This window comes from Pelecanus crispus, chromosome 7 (genome assembly GCF_030463565.1).
Source record: "Pelecanus crispus isolate bPelCri1 chromosome 7, bPelCri1.pri, whole genome shotgun sequence".
In the NCBI taxonomy this organism is placed as follows: domain Eukaryota; kingdom Metazoa; phylum Chordata; class Aves; order Pelecaniformes; family Pelecanidae; genus Pelecanus; species Pelecanus crispus.
In genome coordinates this window covers 6,118,719-6,143,875 of record NC_134649.1, presented here as the reverse complement: position 1 = coordinate 6,143,875, position 25,157 = coordinate 6,118,719, and the positions used below count along the sequence as shown (strand labels likewise).

The following is a 25,157-nucleotide window of genomic DNA, read 5'->3' as shown; positions in this document are numbered from 1 at the left end:
AAATCTAACGACACGCATGAAAATCCACTTTGGATCAGGCCCTCAGCAGAATATTGTATAATCAGTATTTTCTGAATATCTTCTATTGTTTGACAACCCTGATTTCACACTAAACTTGCAGTTCATTTCCGAACAGAAGCTTTTTGTATAGAAACTTTAAATCATATCCCTTCGTGAACACACACATACCGTAGAAGATATTGCCTTATTAAAGACTTTAAGCCTAAAGGTGTATGCCTATTTTTAAAAGAAATTTTCTGATTGTAGATAACTGCTCAATTTGATTTAGTGTCCAATGATAGTGATGGGGTTGATAACTGAGCATTCATCGGTAATTCATCTTGTGCTAGTAGAAATTTACAGCAAAGCAGTGCTTTCCCAACACTGACAAGTCCTATTAATCTTCTTCAGACACATTTCAATAGGTGTCTCCATCTGTGCCCAACATCTAAACACTTTGGCATCACTAGGGACTTGGAGACACCTTCATTTCAGGTTACACTAGTGAAAATGTGATACTAGATTGTACTCTATTTTTAACCTAATTCTCTCTTTTCATTCAATTAGCCTTTCTTGCCTGCATTTTTCTACTCATGTGTAACATCCTTTTCCCAGGAAGAGCTTAAAAATGAGATTTAGTTACTTAAAGAGACAGAATCCGCCAGGGCAAGAGCAACCAAGAGCTTAATACATAAAAGCAGGATAATAAAGCTCACACACTCAGTGTGGAGACCGAATTGCAGCCTCAAAACACATCCTGTGTTGCATGCCCACGATATTCCCCTCCTGACGCACCTCTTGCAGGCATTGTTCGGTGAGGACAGGTCTAAAACTTAACACCCCACCTCCGGCTTCCCAAATTTTAAAACAATTGCAGAGTATTTGGGGTTTGAAATCCAGTATGTACCAAAACATCTCTGTTTGTTCAGGCTGTACGGGGATCACCACCATACATCCCCACTTCGCTTTACATATACAGCTAATGCATGAACAAACACAGCACAGTCAAATTACAGCAATAACATTTATGGGTGGATTATGTTCCAACTTCCTCGCTTATTAAAAGCGAGTAAATTGCACAGCACATGGAAGAGGTAGGGTGCAAATGCGGGCGAATTTCCACTCGGAACCAAATGTTGTTTTTTTCACTTTCAAAGCTGCGATGAGTTTGCTAGCAGACGCAGCACAGCTTTAAAGCTTACTTATTCAAAAATGTGTGTTTGGGTTCTTTTCTTTCCTCCTTACTCCATTTACATTTGCCTTTCAAAGAAGAGCAGATGCACACCGTTTGGGTTTGGGTGGCTCCTCCTGCTCTGAACTTTCTTCTGAAAAGAGCAAACCAAGAGCCGTGCGTCTGCTCCACAACTCGGAGGCAGCTTCAAACTTTGTTTCTGGCTTTATGAAGTTCTCTTGCGAGTCTTATTATAGATCTAAATGACCTTATTGTAGGTGGCAAGTTTAAATGTGCCATATTAATAACTTGTTATCCAAGACAAATTAAGTCCTTATGTGTCAAAAGCACTCTGCTCTGGATTACCTACAAGACAAGTATTTATTGAATAAACGTTGGATCCAATTTCATTTTAATGTGACTGACTGTATGCTTCAGCCCCTTAGAATGAGATAAAACCACTCAAACCTATAACTGTGTCGCAACATTACACCTAGCTTGTCTATTTCTATTATTGTCTTTTTAATGTGGGATATCAAAAGTGTTTGGGGGGTTTAAGGATTATTATTATTATTATTATTATTATTATTATTATTATTATTATTATTATTATTATTATTATTATTAAAAGCAAGGAGAGAGATAGAAAAAAAGACTGGCATTCAGCCTAAAGAGAAATCATTGAAACAAATTAATCCTATGCCGTTTAAATTGACATGGTAATCCATCATCAGCAAAGGGAAACTCTGAAAGCAATCTAGAATCTGCAGTGTTCTTTCACTGGCCCTCAGGCACAAAGACAGATAGTAAAAGAGGAAGAGAAAAAAAAAAAAAATCATAAAAGTTAGCAGCGCCTTAGCAAAGGGAAGGGCTAGAGACAGCAGCTTTCACTTTTTCCTGCTTTCAACCGTCCAGTTCAGAAAGCAGTGCTGATTAACCTTCAGCCGTTGCCTACTAACATTTACTTCTGTATGTCAAATCATCTTCGGCTGCTGAGATACTAGTAATTTCAAATAGTGCAGAGCCCCCATCCTATATAAACTCTACCATTGAAAACTCTGCCAAACATCAACTTGGGCATTTCTGCTTACAGAGGGCCTTTTATTAGCCTAAACTTGATCGTTCCAAATGGACAATAAATTCTATCTTCCCAGCCCTGGAGAAAAGAGCTGTACTATCCTAGGGTGTTTAACAGCCAGGATTCTCATGCAGCTAGCATGAAAAAGCTGGGGTTTTTTTATTTGGGTTTGGGTTCAGGGTTGGTTTTTTTTTTGTCCATCCCCTGCTCTCTCTGCAGGGCTGTCCACTATAATGTGTATTTCCCAAGGGTTTTTTCAATCTAGTTTTAAATATCTAAAGTGATGAGACTTTGTGCACCTTTAAAATTTTATTATACTTATGGTCAGAAGAAAATATAAACCTCTTTGGCCTTGAAAGCCCGTTGCAATACAGCCATTATCCCTGTAATGTCAACAGAGATACAAAACTCTCTAGAAATAAACATTTTTAGAACAGCTTTCCCTTCCTCGTGTTTTCTTTGAAGGTCAGTGGTGCATCACATTTTGGAAAACGTTTCCCCTCTCTGGCCAGGTTTAGCAATCTGAAATAGAATGTATATTACTAAATGAATAGGTTTAATTTTAGACGCTGAAAAAATAAATAGAAGAAGAGGGCTAGGGCAGGAATAATACCTTTCAGTTAGAAACAGACATAGGAGAAAGAAAAAGTCAGAACTTTAGTGCCAGGGGCAAAGGGGTGAAAGGCTGGCTAATATGAACCATATCCAACATCTGCCCCATTTTAATTTAGCAGGGATAAAGTTTCGTCTATTTTATTATTAAGAAAACTTTATGTGGCAGAGAAACCCATGAGCTGTGTTATCAAAACTGTTTTATTGTCACACTGAAACTTAGAACTATTAAGAGTTGGCGGGGCAGAGAGATAAAAACTCCCCTTCTCTCTCCTTTTATACTCGGTGACAAGCCTGGGCTCGGGTCCTGGTGTCTGGGATGTCCTTTTCATGTCTTTATGAAGTACTGCACTTGGGGCTGTAATATAAAGGGGAGGTTAATTGTTCAGGATGGGTCCGAATGATTGATTCTCCAGGTTTAAAGAAAAAAATAAATAAATAAATAAATCTGAAGATTTAAAACAAAATGCTGCTGTGAAGACGTTCGCGGTAGTCCCCCTCGGAGATGAGTGATGGTGGTGGTGCACAACAAGTGTAAAGAAGGGCTGGACTGGGGATCTGTATGAGAAACAGCCCAATTTGCCAGGCTGGAACAAGATCCCGCTCCATCTAAAAGTGTTCCACCTCGATAGTGCAAATTCTACTATAAAATAACAAAGTATACTAAAACACGTGTGAGTAGCTGCAGGAGTAAAAGAGCAAATTGGTTTCTGACAAAAGAAGGATGAATACCTTTGGATAATCTAAAGTTAGAATTTGATTGAAAGCATAACATTCCTTTAAGCATCAATATGCTTAGGATCCAAAATATGGTTATTTTATTACCAGTTAATACTGAGATCAAAGCAAAACACTGTAGCTGGAAGGGATATTCTCCCTGGAAATAAAGTTCCATGTAATTATTTCCTATTAAAAACTAAAACTGGTCTTAGATTCAAAAATTTGTGCTTCCTTCCATGTGATATAATGCAAGCTTGTCAAGAGAGAGCAGACGTGCCATTTTTCACTGTTTGCTGGTATCCCTTCGCTTTAAAGTTTTCAGCTTAGCTTTAACCCTTTGAACGTGAAAAATTCTCATCTGACTTACCTCAGTCAAACAGAGAGGATTATTTTTGATAATATTGACTAATTTCTTACAAACAGGAATTAGAATTTGATATAAATTAACACCACTTTAAATAAAGTCTCCAAACATAAGGAGGTAAAATATAAAGAAAATTATATGGTGATTGATAGGCAGTTGAAACTTAAACCTTAAATTGCAAACAAGTATTTTACTCTTGGGTAAAACAGCTCATCTTAATTCAGTTCGGGACATAGAGTTTAAAATATGCACTCAAAATATTTCCAAGAAAGCTGCAACCTTTCAGAGAAGAGACATAAGAATGTATTTTAATTATGAGGTTATAAATATGCAATCTTTTTTTTTTTTTACCATCCCCTAATGTGGTGTGCAACATTGTTCAGATGCAGCTATATATCTATCTGTCTGTCTTTATTCCTGTCCAGGGTTTTGGTTTTATTTTTTTTTTTTTCCTGGTAGTTCAATCCCTATTGAGGTCATCTCTGAGGCAGGCCCTGGGAAAAAAGGGATCTATCTTTCTGTATTTATAAACTACCGCAGAATAAGTAGGGAACAGTTCCTTTTTACAACTGGTGGGCTGGTATTAGAAGTAGCAATATGAAATATTTAGACACATTATTTCAAGCTTTCCAGCTGCTTCTGATTCTGCTAATTATTTTTGATCTGTCACTCAGAAATAAAAAAAAAAAAAACTTTAAAGAGTTCATTAGGACTGCAGAAAGGAAGAAGAGTCAGATATAAGGCAGCAATTATAATTTGGTTTTAACATTTTTTTGATTTTTTGCTGACTCCTCAGCTATATTGTTTAGTAGAAGGATGGCTACAATATAATTCTATATTAAGAGCTTGTTAAATAGGGAAGGAGCTGAGACATTCAGCTGGGATATTGTTTGCTAGCTCAATTAGTATCCAAAGAATTTGAAAGTACAATAAATGTATCTGAAGATCATATCTAAACATACTTACCAAAAAGTACCCACCTCTCTCAGCAGTTCACATATTTCTGCCTTCTGACTGGGAGGGGAAAAAAAAAAAAAAAAAAAAAAAAGCAGTTCAGATGTATAGGTTAAGATTGGCGTATGGCAAGGTTTGTGTGAAATACAAAGAAATCTGTACTTCACTCAACAATTTCATTGCTTAAACATATAGTTTAGAAGCATCTTTTCCTTAAACATGTGGTTCAATAGCGTTTTCTTCAAAGGAACAATTCAATGTGTTAAAAGATTTAAGAACAAAGAATGTGCTGCAAAATGCAAATTCTTACAGTGTTATACTGTGTATGCAATTATGTATGTAGGCAGATAGATATAATTTGAGAGTTATTAACTTTCAACATCAATGATGTACCCTGAATCAATACAATGTAACTACCTATTAAAATATAAACCAGGTGTGTTACCAGGCAAATACAATCTGAGAAGCTTTTCTAGATTTTTTTTTTTTTCTTTAAAGATTACAGCTCTACTATGGACAAGAAACTCAAGAGATTGCTGCTGGTCTTAGAGATGGAGATTGCTTTGTTTTTTGCAATATCTGACGTTTCTAGAATGTTTCATTTCCTCCACGTTTGGACAAAAAAAATTAAAAAAAAAAACCTCTGAAATGGTGTAAAGGGAATGAATTGTCTCACAAATATCCGTACGTTTATGCACCTCCCAGTGCATAGGAAAGAGAAAAGTTCCCTTTCCATTTCCATTTTTCCTTTGGATCAAGGGAGGGGAATGAAGGGAGCAGAAATCATTTTAAGCCTTGCCCTCCCCGTCGGATCGACCCCTCTTGCAAGTCCCTTTCTTCTGCCCTCCCTCCCCCAAACACACAGCCCAGTGCAGTTAACCTTGGAGCAGCGCCGGGGAGGGAAGGGTTAATGAAACCAAGCTCTTTACGACCTCCAGGGTCAGACTCTTCCTATCTGCAATCTAAGGAATTAGGTAAGGAGGTTATAAGATTATAGTGAAAGGAGTTATAGGCCCTCGTAGCCTCACACCTGAACATATTGGGCTAATCCACTGGGATTCTTAAAAATCGCTTCAGCCATGGAAAACTGTTAATTAGGCTGAGTCTATCCCGAGGTTTCCTGTTGCATTAGTGATCCAGCCGAGCCGCCTGCACTCTATAGGCTCGCATGAAATGCGCTTAATATGCCTATATTCTTTTTTTTTTTTTTTTTTTTTCCCCTTTCTCCACAACTAAAACCAGCAGCAGCCACTGATTTCGGGAGAAAGCGAAGTTTGGGGGAAATTCGGTCCGAGAGACGAACAAAAGTCACTCCCCGCCCCCGTCCCTGAGCCCTGAGTGCCCGGCAGGCTATTTGCAGCTGTTTCTAACTTCAGTGTTTGTTTACAGTAGCAAAATTAGCACTTGGAGGAGAAGTGAAAAGCTGTTTTCACATCAGTTTTACTCCTCGGCTCCTAGCTTTAGATGTCTTTCCTCCCTCCCAGCAATCAGCATCATTTAAAGTGCGGCTCAAACTTTCTCCCGTTCCCTTGGCTTAGTCTTCTACGGTCGCATCCTATTTTCTGCTAAAGAAAACCACAGAGAGAGAAGGTAGCGTTTGAACACGGCCCAAACTTCAGTGATTCCAGGGGAAAAAAAAAAAAAAAAAAATCCCGAGCATCCCTAAAGAACGTATTTCAACGTCGCCTGGCAGAGCCCTGCCCCGCTCCCAGCTTTCTGCCCTTTGGCACTCAGACATTTGCTCTTCTCCAGCAAAGTTTTCTTTAATCCGCCGGGACAGCCCAGGGCTGTACCTGCGCCACGGCTGAATTGCTCCCTACGCCCGACCGAATCCTGCAGCAGCAACTCCCCAAATTCACTACTTCAAGCACGGGCTGGTTTTAGCCATTTTGCCATTTGCAGAAATGCTGATTTTTTTTTTTTTTTTTTTTAATGCCACTTGTGGTCACCCTCGAATGGCAGTAATCTGTAGATTACACATTACGAGCCTTGTCATTACGTGGCTAAAATGAGGTGGTTAAACGCTAAAATCCATTTTACTCACCACATTTGCTTGGGGGAGCTGGGAGGGGGGAAGGAGAGGGGAGAACAAACTTGGAGGCGAAGGATTTAAACCCCTCGCATCTGAGCTGGATGTGCCCTCGCTTCTGGTGCTGGAGACCCCCCTGCCTGGTGGGCACAGGGGGCCGGGGACCCCCCAACTTCACCTCGAAGTCAGGCGCCCGTTTACTCCAGCCCTCGCCTTCCCCTGGCTCCGGGGTCTTTTGTCCCCATTTTCGTGGTGTCTCAGCATTGCTCCACAGAGGCGACTTTTCTCTGCCTCTCCTGGGTTTGCTCGGTAGCATTTCTAGGCTCCTAGTCGCCTGCTCTCCCCCCGTTTGCCTCTTTCATGTGTGTCTCTGATCCCTCTCTGGCTGATGTGCTTCTTTAGAAATGTGGGGTCTTATCCCGTCCCTACCTTTGCCGGGTCTGATTAGATATTATTTTTTCATTGGCTCTGCTACAATGGGTTCCTCCCTTTAATCTCTCGATATATTTTCCCCCTCCCGGTATAACCAAATCCATGAAATTCACAGCCTCTCTCTTTGACACGACTGGCTCGTCTAATCACTCCATATCGATTTCCCTAACTCTTTTCATCCAGCTGAAGACACATCTTAAAACACTCCAAGCCAGAGTGTGCTCTTTGCTTTATACACACTAATAAAATGATTTACCCTTCCCTCTCTGCTCTCCTCACAGGAGAAAATCGTTCGAGTCCCGGCTATTTGTGTGTGATCAGTAAATATTTAGTGTGGCGACATCTTCAGCTCCTCTCCTGATCAATACGCAACCCAACAGGAGGTGGACTATTGTCCGGGTAGTGACTTGCTGAGATCTCCTTTAGATGAATTCTTTGCCCCCCATACAGTCTGTTAGGATTTATCCTCGAAGGGAACCAGCAAAGAGAAATTGAGGCTTTAAAAACGTCTGTTTCTAACCTGTTTACCGTGACATTAAAGCACCTAAGCAAGGAATGGCTTATTCTTCCCCGGCTCCCATCTCGCTTTGATGGGCTAACACAGCCAAAGCGCTGCTAGAAAATGAATATCAAGCCGGGCAGCCGGCGCACGGTTGCTTCGCATCCCTGTACCCCCCTGTCCCCTCTTCCCCGGCCCCTCCAGCAAAAACCCGTCCCGTCTCCGCCGGGCGATGTCACGACAGAGGGGCGATTCCCCGCTCCCACCCCGCAGCATCTCCGGGCGCCGGAGTCGCTCCCGCAGCTCTGCCCCGGCGGGTGGGTGACGAGGTGCCCAGGGACGGAGGGTGCCCCAGGAGCCCCCAGCCCCCTCCCCCTCCTCCTCGTCGCCCCCCGCAGCCCTGCCTGCCCCAGGTTCAGGCTGAGGCAGGGCTGGGGGCTCACCGCTTTTGTGTTTCTTTCTCTGCTTAGGGTTGTGGGGTTTGGTTGGGTTTGGTTGGGTGGGTTTGGGGGGGGGCGGTTGTTGTTGGTTTTTGGGGTTGTTTTGTGTTGGGTTTTTTTTTTTTTTTTAACGACGTGGAAATTCTGCAGTGAAGAAAAAAAAAAAAATAGTGGAAATTGAGAAGAGCTTAAAGCCCAGTTCCTGTGGTTAACCATACACGAGAGCTTTCCCAGGGTGATAAAATGGACAGAAAGAGAAGTTCGTGTGTGTATGTGTATGTTTTATCCTGATCTGTTATTTCACTCCTGGGAAAGCCTATGCCTCGAATAGGAAATATTTCCACTTGTAATTACCCCAGGACTGTGTGCTGTGTGCCCGCTGATCTCCGGTTAGATGTCTGTGCAGCACACCCAGGCGAGACAGCTACGCCTTGTGTGCGTGTGTCTGTCTTTGATGCAGGGCTGGGTGCCTATACACAATAGATACACATTTATATCTGTAATGTGTCTGGGTGCTTACTCACATCATGTGCTGTAGCCTACAGAAGCGCCCAGCTCTTCATTTTATTCCCGTGTGTGTGCATTTGCACATGAGCTATAGGTCGAAGGCGTTTATCTCTGTTAAGTGTACGTTGCATGCATACGTGCTGCGTAAATGTATGGCTGTGTGTTATAGATGTGCGACTCTTAGTCAAATCTAAAACCAGCTAGGTCCACCTGTTAACTTTGTTTAGAAACCACTTTCACTAATGGCTTTTCACTAACTTATTCAGTCCGTTACTCGAGTATAGGAGGCAATGGAGGGGAAAAATCCATATGAAACCCTGCTTACAGCCTCTCTTCGAGAGGACACTTTACACACCTTGCCCAGACAGGGCTCCTATAGAGCGCTTATCTCTCGAATATATCTTTATACTAATGCATACTTAATTGGTCTGTCTTGACTGTCCATATAAAACAATTTAATTAGGGTGCTTTCTGCTTTGGAAAGAAAGAAAAAAAATCTGCCCAGCATTTATTGTATTTAGCACCAATACAGGCAGAAAATGTTGCACAAGTTTTTGGTTGAAAGAGCACCTATGTGTCCATTGAAGGGCGTTGATCCGAAAAGACAGAGAGGACAAGTAAAATCGATTTGAAGCGACCCTCTCTGTCCCTTTCACACCATTCAGACACTCCATTCCTTCTAAGACAAAGACCCAGCGCCTTGGGAATGCTGGCAAGGGGGGGAAAAAAAAAGGAGGAAAAAAAAAAAAGGCAAAAAAAAAAAAAAGGCTTCAATCCCCCCAAGCAAAAGGGAGAGCTCTGAAATTCCTTCATATTGCTGTTATTTACCCCCCAAGATACGTTCAGCTCCAGGATTTTCTTCAATCCGGCGTCTAACACTGCTGTTGCGAGGAATGTCCCTGGAAGGGGAGGAGGTAATTATGGCTATTAGTGCTGCGAGCCCAGCCTCAACCTTGGTCACTCGCAGGCTTTTAGGGTTAAAATAGCCCTCACCTCTGACCCCTGCGGAGCGAAGTTGTAGCTATCGCCACAAGTTGGGCCAAAGTTTTCAAATCCAGGGCTGGGCAACACCGGAGGGGGGAAACATCTCCCTGGAATTATTTTTGGTTGGGATTTAAATCATCTTTAGTCTATTTAATTGCCTTTCCCTCCTCCTTTTGCCAAACAATCCCTTTCGGAGAGGTGGGGGGAGGATCTCAAAATCCCCTGCTCCCACTACCTTTCCCACTGCTCTTTCCATTTAGGTTTAATTTGGCAGTTTGTTTTCAGGCACGAAAATGGTTATCATCAAGCTGAATTACTAGGTCATCCTTTCATCCACGGATCTCAGGAATAAGCGGGGAGTGGGGGGACAAGTGGGCTCCCCCCTTTAGGCTTTCCCCACCACACCACGACCTGTTCCGCTTTACAGAAAAAGGAGCATTTGGAAAAGAGGGGGAGGAAAGGACGAAAAGCTTGAATCTGTCTCCTGTGCTTTCTGCGCACCTTCACGATCCTCCTCTGCAAGGGGGGATTTTGGAGCTGGGCGGGGGGGCGCGAAGTGAGGAGGGGAGAGAGCCCACAGATGCAAGTACCCCTCTGGCAATAATAAAAATTCATTCAAGTGGGCTATGTCTCCATCTTCCATGTACTGATTAGACGTAACAAGAGTGGAAACTTGTGTAGACCATATTTATGGTATTAACGAGCATTTAAAAGATTTATCCTTCTTCTGATCAATATTGTTCGTGCCCGGGCCCCCCCCCCGCTCCCCGCCCCGGCCCTCCCCGAAGGCTGCAGTGACAATCGCCTTCATACTTTTTCATCACCGATCGAGGTGGCAAAACCCTTTTGTAATTTTCATTAGCCCAGTAAACATGCAATTAACATGCAGCACTGTGGTTAACTTAATTCCTGTTTTAAGGCAAGGACAAGCAAGAAATGGAAGAGCGTTTGTTCCATTTGTCAAGTATGACACACTTCTTACCCTAACAGTTTCTTAAAATAAAAGCTCGGCTCCCCACCACCACGACCACCACCCCTCTTTCCAGAAACCCCCCACACTGATACACACACACACAAAAAGGAGCAGGAATCCATTAGTTGGAGAGTATTCTCCTGCCAAAGGCGGTATAATGTATTCCAAATTTTCCCAAGCCCTCACTGTACTGGGGTCCCGTCCCCCCCCCCCCCCAACCCCGGGGAAGGGGGCTGACGAGCTGATATTTCTCCTGGGTGAAAGATTCAGCCTCCTCCTAACCGTATTTCTTTTTTTTTTTTTTTTTTTTAATAAAATAAAACTAAACGTGCTTCCCATGTCTAAAAGTTGCCATGTTTGTGAAGGGGGTGGGGAAAAATGTCTCCAAGGGTTTCAATTAGCAACAAATGATTATTGCAACGGATTTTTGGTAATGAAAAAATGTGGAGTACCTCTTTCGAGCTGGGATCTCAGGGGCAGTGAAAGAGAGAGAGAGGGGGAGAGGGAGAGAAGGAGAGAGAGAGAAAGAGATTGCTGATTAGCTCGGATCCTTTCCCAACTTGCTTTAGCGTGTGCTTGCGTTCCCTGCCGACCCTACACAGGACACTATATATTTTTTCCCCTTCGGTGCATGTGTTGATAGTTCAGCCTGTAGTTGTTTGCGGTTGGCTTTTTTTTTTTTTTCTTTTTTTTTTTCCCCCTGCCGGGGAGGGGGGAGGTGGGAAAGCGGGGGGGGGGGGGGGGGGGGCTGAAATCGGTCGCATCCATCCTACCCCCACAGTCATTAAGTTAGGAGATTTCCCTCTCTTTTTTTTTTTTTTTTTTTTCTCCCCAATTGGAAGGGTGGGTTGTGAATATTTTTTCTTTTCTTTTTTTTTTTTTTTTTAAGTCTCGCCTTTCCAGCTCCAAACAAGGTGTAGCGAGACGCTCTTCCTTCTAAGGAATGAAATGAGAGACAAGGATCACTCAAAGACATCTCCTACCTTGGGCTTGGGGATTTTTTCTTAAAGGCGAGGCGCACATTCCTAAGCAGCTATGTACAAAGCCCCCCCTGAAATCTTGTCTGTGTAAAGTTAGAGTGTGTTCAGGATTTTTTTTTTTTTCCTCTCTCCCAAGGCTGATCGCTAATAATACATCGAAAGCACTTCCCTTTAGGTTGTGGGAAATCTATTCCCTTCACCTTGCCTCCTTTTTTTTTCCCCTGAAGGCTGTAACTTTACTTTTTTTTTTTTTTACTTTTTTTTTTTATCAGTTTGCACAATCGCTTAGATAAACACCAAGAAGGAGACTTCTCTTTAATTACCCAACGCACATCTTTCTGGGGGGCAAACAGCGGTCTGATTATTTTTTTTTTGTTTGTTTGTTTCACCTGCCAAACTAAAGGAGAGGTAGAAAAAGGAAGATGCAAGCGATTTGGGACCTTGAACAAGGCAAATATGGTTTTGGTATGTTTACTTATAGTTTTTTTCCTTCTTCTTTGACACTTTTTTCGGGCAATGTGTTGTGATTCTTGTGTTTCTCTTTTAAGGAAAACAAAAAATCCAAAAAAGCAAATGTTAGCTAACGTACGTCTTAAACGATCGTTTCTAAGGTTACGTGGGTTGCTCTAAGGAGGGGAAGAGGGGAGGGGGGGAGACCCAAGTATGTGTAATTGCAGCACCATCAGCTAGCACGTCCTTTAGCTAAATAAAGCAAGCAGCAAACAAACAAACAAGCGAACAAACCCAACGACCGGAATCGGCTTCCAGGTCCGAGGCGAGGCAAAGCGCCTCAAAGTCATTTCCAAAGCAGCGTCCAGGAGGCAGAGCCCGGGCGCAGCCGCCCCTGCCTGGGTTTCAGGCTGCTCGGGGGGGAGCGGCGGACTGACCTGCTCGGGAGGGTGGGGAGGGGAGGACAAGACTCTTAACTTAAGTGATAGGTATTAAACTGCACGGAATTGTGTCGCCTGTGTGCAGCTGGCAGCATTTATTTAAGGGGGGGGGGGGGGGGAGGAAAAAAAAAAAAAAAAAAAAAAAAGGAGGTCGGTGGTGAAGGTATAGAGCTGAGATCCCCTCTCCCCCTCCGGTCCCTTCTCTGGTAAGCAAGTACAATGGAAAGAAGCTGGAATATACTCACCATCCGAAGGTGTGGTTGGCAGTTCGGCTGAGGCTTTAAGGCAATTATTTATCCTTTTTTTTTTTTTTTTTTTTTAAGTATTATTGCAAAAGGCGTAGATCTGACTTTAAGCAGCAAAAGTGTTTTGCTCTGACAACAGCATGCGAGGCACGGTTCCTCGTTTAAAAAAAAAAAAAATCACAAAACAGGATCCCCCCCCCCCCCCCCCCCCCATCCCTTACCGCTATCCCTTAAAAATACCTATTCGGTACAGCGCTCGCAGAAACCCTGACGCAGAAACCTTATAGTCCGGTCTAGGAGTGCCCAAGCCAATTAATTTTAAATCCTTAGGAATTAATCAGATTAAAATGTACAGAAGTTTCATTCTCGTATGCATACGTGAGCCAAAAGTCGTTTCCCTTTAAGAGATCCTTTTCTTTTAAAGTTGAATTTTAGGCAGATAAGAGACTTACACTAGGGGGCAGCCAGATACTGTACTTGCTCCAATCTTAAGCAATTTTTTTTCCTCTCTCACAGCATATGCTCTGATTTAGCACTGTAAATTTTTCAGAGGACCCAACTCTGACAGCCCCTGGTGATTTTCAAAGTACCACAAGCCAGTGGTTAAAAATTGCATTGACTTGGAAGTTCAGAGGCACACAATAGGAGCCACTTTCCCTATTCATGGAACTTCAGTGTGGTGGAAGAGAAAAAACACACACATACTACATTGAGGGAGAAGAGGAATTCATTGAATTCTGTTAGACGTAACTGCTTTCCACTGAGTTCAGAGCGAAACTCGGTATTTGTTCGATGCTGTATTCATATTGCGATTTAATCTAGAAAGAATTAGAGGACTGTTAGGCAGCTTTCTGCCAGGAAAGCAGCTTCCCCCTCTTCCCCCTCTTTTTTTAAAACCTAAAGATTTACACCGGCTCTATCCCCAACTCTATTTTAGCAAAATAAATCCTTCCACTCCCTCACATTAAATAAATTTGCATCTGCAGTAAAATGGCAGGAGGGATGCGTTTGTTTATTTGGAAAACCAATACGGTCTTACTTTTAAAACAGAGCATTTCTATTGTCATTAGGCTCGGCGAAGGACAGTTGAGAATCTCCCTCTTCTTTGCGAGGCGCTCAGGTTTCCAGTATTATTTAGCGAAATTAGCTGCAGTTCATTTTTACATTCATCTGTTCTGCCTCAACCGCTCTCGCAGGGTGTTTTCAAATAAATAGCAAAGCATCTAATGGTGCTAATAGATAGTTATATTGCTGCATCCCTCGAAGAGCAAATAGTTAATCTGGGGCATTCTTCATTAATGCTTGAGCAATCAGCGTATACGGCGGCTTTTAAGCGTGTATCAATGGCTTTTCATTTTTACGATCATACGTTCAAACTATTAATATTGTGCGTCCTGTTAAAACCGCTTTCTCTTCTGATTTCTGCGTTTGTTAAGACGGCACTAATGTTTTTGCATATGGGGAATTAATCCTGTTTACTTTGTCACATTCGAGACAGGAAAGGTTGGTGTTGGGTTGGTGTGTTGTTTTGGTGGGTTGGGTTTGTTTTTTTTTTTTTTTTTCCTCAGGAAATTCAACATCAGCAACAATCTGTGGCTGTTCTGCATTTTGAGCCCCCACCTTCTCCCACCCCACCCGCAAGGTGACCTCCTCGGCTCTGGGTTATTTAGAAATCATAAAGCAGCTCCCCCACATTTTAACGGGGGAAAGATTCCTTTCCCCTCTTCCGTCTTTCCAGTCCCTCCTGGTCCCTGTTTCGGGAGAAAGGTTATGTTTGCTCCGTCAGGATCAATGGGAACGCTGCAGCCTTGCCTTTGAAATTGAGCCGCCGTACATCTTCGTCCGTGGGGTCTTAACACGCCAGGTTTCTAAGCAGGACATTGTCAAGTGTGGGTGCTTTTTACAACTTTCCAATCATCTCAGCACCTGCGGCTTTAGCCACATATATTATTTCTGCGGCAGAAGGGGGTGTGCATGTGGCAACATGAAAAAGCGCGTGCGAGGAGGTGAGGGGCGATTAATCCTTTGCAGAGCCGCGCACAGGTCTGTGTCCCCGCGTCCGCGCTTGGGGACGAGCTCAAATGCGAGCGGGCGTACACGCGTGTGTTTGCAGAGGAGCAGCTGGCCGGCCGGGCATTTAGCTGGCTATTTTAACGTGTTTTCTTTTTTATTTCTCCCTCCTTTCGCCTGTTGGAGTGTCTTTTGGCCATTTTCACTAGGAGATGAACGCCAAGCCCCGTTCCGCTGCCCGGTAGCCGTATGCAGCGGGAGATAAGCAGCTGGCCCCGCAGACCCAGCTCGGTTACCTGTTTAGGTGCTCCCACCCTAGCACGGGGGGTGTGTTACCGTGTCAGGGTACGTGTGGTGCAAAAAAAAAAAAAAAAAAAAAAAAAAAAAAAAAGGAAAAAGAAACCTCGCGAACCCCCAAAATAAAGTTGAAGGGGTTGAGAGGAGCTGCGTTACAGCGGTGCCGTGGGGGGGAGAGACACGAGTGTCACCCTCTGCGGAGCGGCGCTGCGGGGCTGTCCCCCACCGTGCTCAGGGCACGGGGGAGATGGGGTCTTGCGTGACACCGCGGGCCCCTCGCCCGGCCCGCCGGCTCCCGGGGCGGCGGGGGCGCCCGGACGGGGCGGAGAGCTCGGGAGCAGCGGCGGGGCCGCGTTACCCGCCGGGGCCCCGTTACCCGCCGGGACCCCGTTACCCGCCGGGGCCGCGTTACCCGGCGGGGCCGGGGCCGGGGCCGTGCGAGCGGCCGCTCCGGAGCGCCGGGGCCGGGGCCGCTGCGCACCCCGCGGCTGGGCGGGCGGCCGGGGCGCAGGTGCCGCCGCCCCCCGCTGCCGGCGGTGGGCGCGGAGCGGGGCCGGGGGCAGCGAGGGCCAGGCCGGCGGCGGCGGGAGCCCCGGCGGGCGGGAGCCGCGTACCTGCGCAGCCCTGCCCCTGACGGGGCGGCGGCGGCCGCTCCCCTCCCCCAGGCGGCGGCGGGGCTCCGTTTCGGTGCATTCGGTAGAGTTTTACCTCGCTTTAGCGTCAATTTGCCGCTTTCCACCCGGCCCGTGTGTCCCCCGTCCCCCCCACCCACCCACGATCCCCGAGGCCGTGCCCCGGCGGGCGGCCCCAGGTGAGGCGGCGGCGCTCGGCTCCCCTCGCCGGGCTCTCCTTAACCTCTCGCCCCAGCGGCGGGGTGGGGGCGCACGGCGCGGAGCAACGAGCGAGCGGAGCGCGGAGCCGGCGAAGCAGCGGCGTGCGCGGGGAGGGGGTGCGGGGGGGGGGGGGGGCGGCGGCGCCGGTGGCGGGGCGGCGCCTGGCTCTAGGACCGCGCGGGCGGCGGCGGCGGCCATGGCAGGCCGCGCAGGGCGTCGCGGCCCAATGAGGGCCGAGGGGCGGGGCGGGAGCTTTTGACCAGTCAAACGCCGGTCGGGTTGCCTTATAAGGCGCGCGGTCGCCATGGCAACGTGCGCTAAGTTGCAGCAGTCGTGTCAAAGTTCACTCTCCCGCCAGCGGGGCGAGCGGCCGGCGGGGAGCGCGCTCGCCACTCGGCCCACACGCCGCCCGCCCGCGCGCGCGCCCCGCCCCGCCCCTCCCTCCCCGCCGCCGGGGGGCCCCGCTTTGCTTTTTTTTTTTTTTTTTTTTTTTTTTTTGGGGGGGGGGGGGGAAGGGCTGGCGCTCGCCCCCCCGCTCTCCCCGCGGTGATTTTCCCCTCTCCCCCCCCCCCGGCTGAGGAGCGATGCTGCGCGCTGGGTTATGATCCTTCCCTCTCTCCCTCCTCCTCCTCCTCCTCCTCCTCTCCTCCTCCTCCTCCTCCTCCTCCTCCTCCTCCCGCTCCCCTCTTTTATCATCCTGGCTGGCTGGGCGCTGCGCTGGCGAGTTGACTCCTTCCCTCCCCCCCGCCCCGCGGCCCCCCTCCCCCCGCCCGCGCCGTGAGCACCGGCGGCGCGGAGGCGAGAGCCCACTTGCGAGGCGGCAGAAGCAGCATAAGGCAGCGCGGCGGCGGCGGCGGCAGCGGCGGCGGCGGCGGCGGCAGCACCCGAGCGGCGGCGGCGGGAGCGGGAGCGGCGGCGGCAGCGGCGGCGGCGGCGGCGGGGACGCGGCGGAGCGGAGCGGAGCGGAGCGGGGCAGAGCGGAGCGCGGCGCGGCGCGGACGGAGAGGAGGAACAAATAAACAATCACAATAATAATAATTAATAATAATACCGATACTAATACTAATAATAATAAAAAAAAAAAAAAGCCAGGAGGAGGAGGAGGAGGAAAAAAGCCCAACAGCCAGCCCCCCCACCCCCGAGCCAAAAAGAGGGAGAGAGAGAGAGAAAGAGAGCAGCGCCCGGGCGGAGCGGCGGAGAGGAAGAATTAAAGCGAGCGAAGGAGGGAGGAGAGACAGAGCAGAGAGAGAGAGAGGAGGAAAGAGGAGGAAAAAAAAAAAAAAAAGCCCACAAAAACAAAGCGATCGCAGTTGATGTTGCTGCTGCAAGCTGGACTTCCAAAAACTACGGCGAGACCGTCCGCTCTCCGCGCCGAGAAAAGTCTCCTCAGCTGTGCGTGTTTTTTTTCCGCTGTGTGTGTAATCTTTAACCTTTTATTCATTCTTATTTTGATGGCTTTCCTGAATGGCTGACTGCGAGCTTCCCTGGACCTGGCCCCCAGACACCCGCCTCTCCTCCTTCAACTACTCTGCTGCAGATCAGCTCTAAGAGAGAGAGAGGGAGATCTTTGAAGAGATTTTTTTTTTTTTTCCTCCTCTCTCTCTCTCTCTCTCTCCCTCTCTCCCCCACCCCCCACCACCCCTTTACTTTGCTCTCCTGGAGCCCAGACAATCGACTCGCAACTCGCCCCCCCGCACACACACCTCCATCTCCCCGTGCTTTTCTGCACCTTCGCCGGTACCGGGAGATCCCCCCCCACCCCGACCCTCCTGAAAAAAAAAAAAAAAAAAAAAAGGGGGGGGGGGCAAAACAACAAAAGAGAGAGGGGGAAAAGAGAGAGAGAGAGGGGAGGGGGAAAAAAAAAAAAAAAAGACTGCTGCAAAGCTGATCTGAAAAGCAAAGCAAACAAACTTTGAAAATAAAGGGGGAACAGGAAGTTTGGCAACGGTGTCCAATAGATATGGCAATGGTAGTCGGTGCGTGGCGAGACCCCCAGGACGATGTGCCCGGAGCTCAGGGAACGCAGCCTTCGCAAGCCCCGCCGGTGCAGGGACCTCCGGCCGGGGCCCCGCACACCCCACAGACCCCGGGGCCCGGGGGCCCTCCCAGTACGCCAGCCCAGACCAACCCGCCAAGCCAGCAGAACCAAGGAGACAAGCAGCAGCAGCAGCAGCACATTGAATGTGTGGTTTGTGGGGACAAGTCTAGTGGCAAACATTATGGCCAGTTTACCTGCGAGGGTTGCAAGAGTTTCTTCAAGCGGAGTGTAAGGAGGAATCTCAGCTACACTTGTCGTGCCAACAGGAACTGTCCCATTGACCAGCACCACCGCAATCAGTGTCAGTACTGCCGCCTCAAAAAATGCCTCAAAGTTGGCATGAGACGGGAAGGTATTGGGATTTCATTTGTTTTGCAATTTTTTTTTTCACTCGCTGCGTTTTGGGTTGGTTTGGTTGTTTTGGTTTTTGGTGGTTGTTTTTTGTTTGGTTTTTTTTTTTTTTTTTTAATTCTTAGTATTTTTAACCTCCCTCCCCAAACCCCAAACCCAACCAGAACCTTTCCTTTCCCCCTCCCTCCTACCCCCCCGGAATAAACAGACAGAAACTTTCTCGTAATGAAAGAAAGAGGTGTTGGAGAAGGGTGGGCAGGGGAGGCAGGGGCTCTTGCATGCTTTCTCCTGCACTCGTAATTGATTTGTGTTTGTTTTGATTTTGCTGATGGAGGTTTATTGGAAGTGGATTTTTAGTTTCACGCTGCTTAGGAGCGAGATGATTATTCTGACGTGTGGTGACTTTTCCTCCGTGTTTCCTCCTGCATGCTCAGCCTTACCCCCCGTCCCCCGGGCAGCTCGGAGCGGGTGTGCCTGGCTGTCTCCGTGCGGGTGTGTAAACACACTCGGAGCCTCACGAGATGCACACGCACGGACGGACACACGCACATATATATCCCCCAGCACCCTGCCTTAGATTGCAATTTTACACAGGCGGTTCAAATTACTATTACAATGGGACTCACCCTACCGAGGCTCTACAGCACTCCACTGTGGATTCCCAGCCGGATTTTTCCTCTTTTAAAAATATATATACACACACACATCTCCGCGCGCGCGTGTGTGTGTGTAGATATATATATAGCCGTGTGCCTGCCTTTCCCGATTGTTATTTTCTCACTTTTCTCCTCTTCCTCTTTTTTTCTTGTCCCTCCGGGAGAGGCAGGAGGGGGTAGAAGGGACGGGGGGGGGGGGGGGGGGGGGGAAGAAAGGAGCAGCCCAGAAGTAAGTGTGGGGTGCTCGGGTCTCTGCAAGTCGAGTCTTTGTGATATAAAATTAGACGAGAAATGTGAGCCTGCAGTTTTCCAGTGCGTGCTCTGTGTCTGGACGCTGCTATGTAGGTTAAGGGTTAGGGGGCTTGGGACTTGCTGGGCTCCTCTCTTTGTGTTTCTGCAAGAGTAACTAACCTTGTAATACGGGCGATTACAAATATAAATCAAGTATATTTTTAGGCGTTCTCCCTTCTTGCCGTCTCTCTGTTCCTGAGCCCTTTTTCTCGCTCCTTTTTCTCTCGCTGTCACCGTGTAAATTTATTAACAAAATGAAAGGCCCACTTTCCATGGGCAGCTGAGGAAGGTGCCTTTGGATAATGCCCCCAGCCTCGCCGGGGGACCTGCCGGGGAGGTTGTGGGGTGATCTCGCCTCCTGTGACATTTTTTAGAAGGGGAGGGGTGGGGGGGTAAGGCTATAATAACAGCAGCAACAATATATTCGGGGGGCGAGAAACGCGTGCGGGACCAGCGCCGGGGATTTTGAACTGAAGTGTTTCTTCCCTCTCCCCCCCGCTCCCTCCCCATCCCATTCCCCCAGCCTCAAATCAATAAGCTGTTTTAGGTGTAATGAAGAAAAATAGCCGGGCACACAAAGACGCATCCTGCATCTCTTGAAGGAGGGGTGGCAGTGAAGCTGGGGGGTGTGTGTGGGGGGAAGGAATAACTGAATTGTGGTGTGTTTTGGGAAGTGAGGAGCTCGGGCTCCTTCAGGCAGTCCCGGCCGAGCGGACAGCGTTGCTCAGCTTTTATTGTTGCTTTTGCTTGACCCGGGAACTGCGGAGCCCTAAAACCGGGTACGGGCTGAACTCTGGCTGGAAAAAATGCATGTTCCCCCTTAAGCTGACCTGGTGCGGTGTCACACACACACGCACAAGCACACAAAGCAGGCTGTATTTGAACCGATGGTCGCAATTCAGATATTAATAGCTGTAGTTTCTTCTTTATTTACTGCAGCGGTCCAGAGGGGCAGAATGCCACCCACACAGCCAACTCATGGTCAGTTCGCCTTGACAAACGGGGACCCTCTCAACTGCCATTCCTACCTATCCGGATATATCTCCCTTCTTCTGAGAGCAGAGCCCTACCCCACCTCCCGCTTTGGCAGTCAGTGCATGCAACCCAACAACATCATGGGCATCGAGAACATTTGTGAACTGGCAGCTAGGATGCTCTTCAGCGCGGTGGAGTGGGCCAGGAATATCCCCTTCTTCCCAGACCTCCAGATCACAGACCAGGTGGCCCTCCTGAGGCTGACCTGGAGCGAGTTATTTGTCCTCAACGCTGCCCAGTGCTCCATGCCCCTCCACGTAGCTCCGCTCCTGGCAGCTGCTGGCCTCCACGCTTCGCCAATGTCTGCTGACCGAGTGGTCGCCTTTATGGACCACATACGAATCTTCCAAGAGCAAGTAGAAAAACTGAAAGCATTGCATGTCGACTCTGCAGAATATAGCTGTTTAAAGGCCATAGTCCTCTTCACCTCAGGTAGGCAGCGTTTCTTTGCTCTTCCTTTTTCCTTCCCCCGGCCCCCCCTGAGAACTGTTTGCTCTTGCAAAGTGTTATTGCCTGCACCCCATCACCGCTCCCTGGCCCCCGAGAACCAGCGCAGTCTCTTTCCTTTTAGGAGACGGTGCCCTGTGGTCTCCCCTTCAGGGCCTCGCATCTGAGCATCCCATCTTCCAGGGAGCGCAAAATGAAAAAAAAAAAAAAATTCAATAAAACACCCCCCCCCCCCAAAAAAGAGACAACCAAAACACACCCCAACCCTAGTTGAATAATGCTGGGGATGGGGGAAGAGGGGGCTCGGGGAGAGGCACTCATTCGCCACGAGAGACTGTGCTTTTCCCATTGAAAATAATATTTTATTTAACAGTATAGCTCTGGGTTGTTGCATTTAATGACACGCATCCGAACAGCAGCAAAATCTGTTTGATGTTGTTAAATACAAGTCGTCCTATCAGTGAAACCACTTTAAAAAGAGGATCGTTTTATGGGCAGCCAGGAAGGGAAAAAAGCCCTGCAGGATTAAAAATTGAATTAAAAAAAAAAAAGTTAAATGCGCAAAGCTGAGTTTAAAATATGTTCCCTGCCATCCCATAAAATAAAATAAATCAACTTTCCAAAGAGCTGTCTCTGATTTAAACAGAATGTGGCAGTGAGCAGTTCTGTGTCATTTAAGCTAAGGGGAAAAGTTTGCATTTGTACCCAGCAGGAACTGCATAGTCCAAAGCGAGTAGCGGGTGCGAAAAGATCATTACCATAAGTAGACAGGGATAGTATGAAAAAGTAAGAGGAGACTGAAGCTGCCGCTCCGCAGTGTAATTCCGGGGTGGCACAACCATGCCTCTCCCGAGGAAAAGACCTCGAGGTGTTTCTTAGATAATCAAAGAGAGGGGGGGAAAAATATGTGTCAACTTTTGCTGCCTAGAAGTAGTGCATGAGTTATAAAGCAATAATTGAGTGCGTTGTGAAATCTAATTAGCTTGCACTAGAGTTTAACCTGGGTGAGTAATAAACCTGATATTAACTCTGGAGGCTAAATTTTTTTTTTTTTTTTTGAGGGGGAAAAAAAAAATCTGCTCGCTAATTTGTGCAATACGTTATCTCAGATTGCTAACTTTAAGGCTGCATCGGCAATCCAATGGGCTGGAGCCCTAGAAGTTTTGGGATTAAGTTTAAAAATACATATATTTCTTCTGTAACTCATTTGAAAGCTTGGGAAAGTGGTCACGCGATAAACATATGAATGGAAGCAGGACCTGTAAAATAATTACTCATCGGAGTTTTTTAAAGCCTGATATCAGGAAACAGGAAAAAAATGTAGTTTATGTGGGAAAAGAAGGGCTCACAATCCGTTCCTTGTTGTGTTAAAGGGGGTCTGGGGAACGAAGTCATTTTCTGGACTTTGTCCAGGTTCTGGGTCGTGACCTAAACTTCCTTTTATATATTATTGCTTTACACATTAAAAACTTCTCTCTTTTTTTTTTTCTCCTCCCCCCCCCCTCCCCAAATTACTTGTGCTAAAGTCCTAAGGTGATCAATGAGGAGGGCGCATCTAGCCACAGGGAGACAGGGATCCCGAGTGGGAAGTGGGGGGCTTATTTTATTTTTCTATCGTTTTCTAGGATGCATTTTCCTCTCCCTCGCTCAAAAGCTCAGCGAGGATCCCACACACGCTCACATCCCTCCCCAGCCCCTGGCCAGCTCACACCCACACCGAGGAGTTTATTTCCAATCCTGCCTTTTCTCCCAAATCACTTTTTTTTTTTTTTTTTTTTTTTTTTTTTTAGCCTTCTGAGAAAACAATCGTCCGATCCTGTCGTAACTGTTTAATTTACTACTATTTTCAAAATGTGAGGCCTGGCGTGTAAATTGCCTCCCAACTAGATAAACGTTTCTTGTTATCTGATTCTGGGGAAGATAGCCGCATGCAAAAAAATAGGGTGATGCACGCAGCTTCTGCAGCACCCCAATAACGCTCCCTGATGTAAAGCAGACGCACGTAGATGCATATAATGTTTGCTGCAGCCTCTTTTGAGGGGGGGGGGGGGGGGGAAGAAGAAAAAAAATCTGGGTTCTAATGACTCGCAGAATATGCATGTGTTAGCCCTGTGCCTAGGAAAGCCACAGGGAGGTCAGGTCACAACCTGTGCTCTTTCAGCACAGACGTCTCTGATTTAAAGGGAACTTATTGTATTTTAGCGTATCAGGAAAAAAAAGAAAAAAAAATGTCCAGACCCTATCAGGGAGTTTTCTTCTTGTAAGGGCCTTTAGGTTTAAAAAGAAGAAGAAGAGGAAAAAAAAGAGGGGGGAGTGGAGGGGGGGGAAGAAAGAAAGAGAAAAGAAAAGAGGGGGGAAAAGAAACAGCTCAAATGAACAGAGAGATCACAGTTTGCATGGCTGCCTCTGAATAGGCTAAACTGACAAGATCAGTTTTAAAGGGCCACTTAAATCAGTTTCAAAGACTGAAGAAAAACGCGTTGTCTTCTTTGGGGGAGAATCTGTTGCTGGATCCGGGGCGCCATTATCTTTGGCTGGGCCAGTTTTTTTATTATTATTAGGATTTCTATCACTGTTATTAGTGTTCCTTCTCATGACATGGTTAGGCTCTCCCCAATTATTTTCCAAAGGCGGGGGGGGGGGGGGGGGAGAAATAGTGGCTCCCTTTCCCCGCTTTCGACTCAAGCCTTCCCCGCCCCCCCAGCCTTTCCCCCTAAAAATATAGATATACGAAATTACGCTTGGCCAGCACCTCCTTGTCAGCCCCTGAGGTCTGTCGTGCCATCAGAAAGCTCGAATCCTGGAGATTCTCGATCCTAAAGGAGACCCTCCAGAAGAGAGCGAAATACAAACACACACACACACACAGAGAAAGAGAGGGAGCTTGTCCCTTTTGGTAAAACCTACTTAAACCCTGGGGGGGCGAGGTGATGGCGCACGAGCTATACGCTTAATTCTAGCAATAACAACAAAAAAAAAGAGATCAAATTAAAAATTAAAAAAAAAAAAAACCAAAACCACAACTTTTTTAATCTGATGATTGTTTTCTTTTTTTCTTTTCTTTCTTTCTTTTTTTTTTTTTTTTTAATACACTTTCTTCTAGATGCCTGTGGTCTCTCTGATGTAGCCCATGTTGAAAGTTTACAGGAGAAGTCACAGTGTGCTTTGGAAGAGTATGTTAGGAGCCAGTATCCCAACCAGCCAACACGATTCGGGAAGCTATTACTACGTCTCCCCTCCCTTCGCACTGTCTCCTCTTCTGTCATAGAGCAATTGTTTTTCGTCCGTTTGGTAGGTAAAACCCCCATAGAAACCCTAATCAGGGATATGTTACTGTCTGGCAGCAGTTTTAACTGGCCTTATATGTCCATTCAATAAAATATTCGAGAGAGGAAAAAAAAATTTTAAAAAAAAAATTAAAAATTGAGAAGGGAGATGAAAGAGAGTGAAAGGAAAGCAAATGACATTTGGGTTCTGGTTGTTTCTTAAATTTCCTTCTGCTAAGAAAGGATGTAAAAGGATGTTACAAGTTTGCTAAGAGAAGACAGGAAAAAATTAATGGACTGTGAATTAAAAAAAGAGACTGTCAAATGAACTTTTACAGAATGCATTAAAAACTCCCGTGTCGTTCAGAAAAAAAAACTTGCTACTTATCATTTTTTGTAAAAAATAAAAAAGAGAGAAAGAAAAAAGAAAGAAAGAAAAAAGAGAAAGAAGAAGAAAAGAAACGATAGTGGGCTTTTTCTTTTTTCTTCTTTTTTTTCTTTTTTTGGGGTAAACTTTTTAAAAAATCTTGCTTAAAGTGCATTTAAAGGAAATTTGGAGAAAATTAGCAGAACGGAAGAAAGTAAGTCTTTTTTTTCCAAATTATTAATTGTCCTATGTGTCTATGTACCTATAGCTGTTCTTTTTTGTATTTTTCTGGTTTCAAACCAGTTTATTCTGTGGTTCTATAATAATTTTTGATATAACCTTGGCTTCTTTAAAAAAAAAAAAACCTGTGTATCCTTAAAATATATGTTCTGAAAGAATTAAAACTGAGTCCACGAAAGTATCATAGGAAGAAAGGAAAAGAGAAAAAAAACCCTCAACAACGCAATGATGGAAGCGCACTTAAGGTGGTGACCCAAAATCTAGCTTGAAGCTGAGAGAGCTATAATTATAGAGACCCGAATGAACCACACGTGTCATATAACTACCCCCAAATCTAGGTTTTTTGGTATTTCGGACAGAAAATGAACTGTGGGGATTTATTATAGGTAGAAGGAATTTGTGTCCAAGACACACTACGGTTTTGATTTAAAAAAAAAAAAAAAAACCA

The 25,157-nt window shown here is 46.2% G+C and overlaps 1 protein-coding gene across 3 annotated transcripts; it reads left to right on the top strand.

Moving 5' to 3' along the window:
* Positions 1 to 12,165: 12,165 nt before the first annotated feature.
* On the top strand, positions 12,166 to 24,214 carry NR2F2 (nuclear receptor subfamily 2 group F member 2). 3 transcript variants are annotated; one of them, XM_075713949.1, is made up of 3 exons: positions 12,166 to 12,208; positions 20,294 to 20,821; positions 23,940 to 24,214. In XM_075713949.1, the coding sequence occupies exons 1-3, from the start codon at positions 12,166 to 12,168 to the stop codon at positions 24,212 to 24,214; spliced, it is 846 nt and encodes a 281-aa protein (XP_075570064.1). The 3 variants fall into 3 exon arrangements, with proteins under 3 accessions (XP_075570064.1, XP_009479790.2, XP_075570063.1); XM_009481515.2 differs by lacking the exon at positions 12,166 to 12,208 and adding an exon at positions 17,979 to 18,408; XM_075713948.1 differs by lacking the exon at positions 12,166 to 12,208 and adding an exon at positions 17,979 to 18,408 and having other exon boundaries at positions 20,273 to 20,821.
* The last annotated feature ends 943 nt before the right edge of the window (positions 24,215 to 25,157 follow it).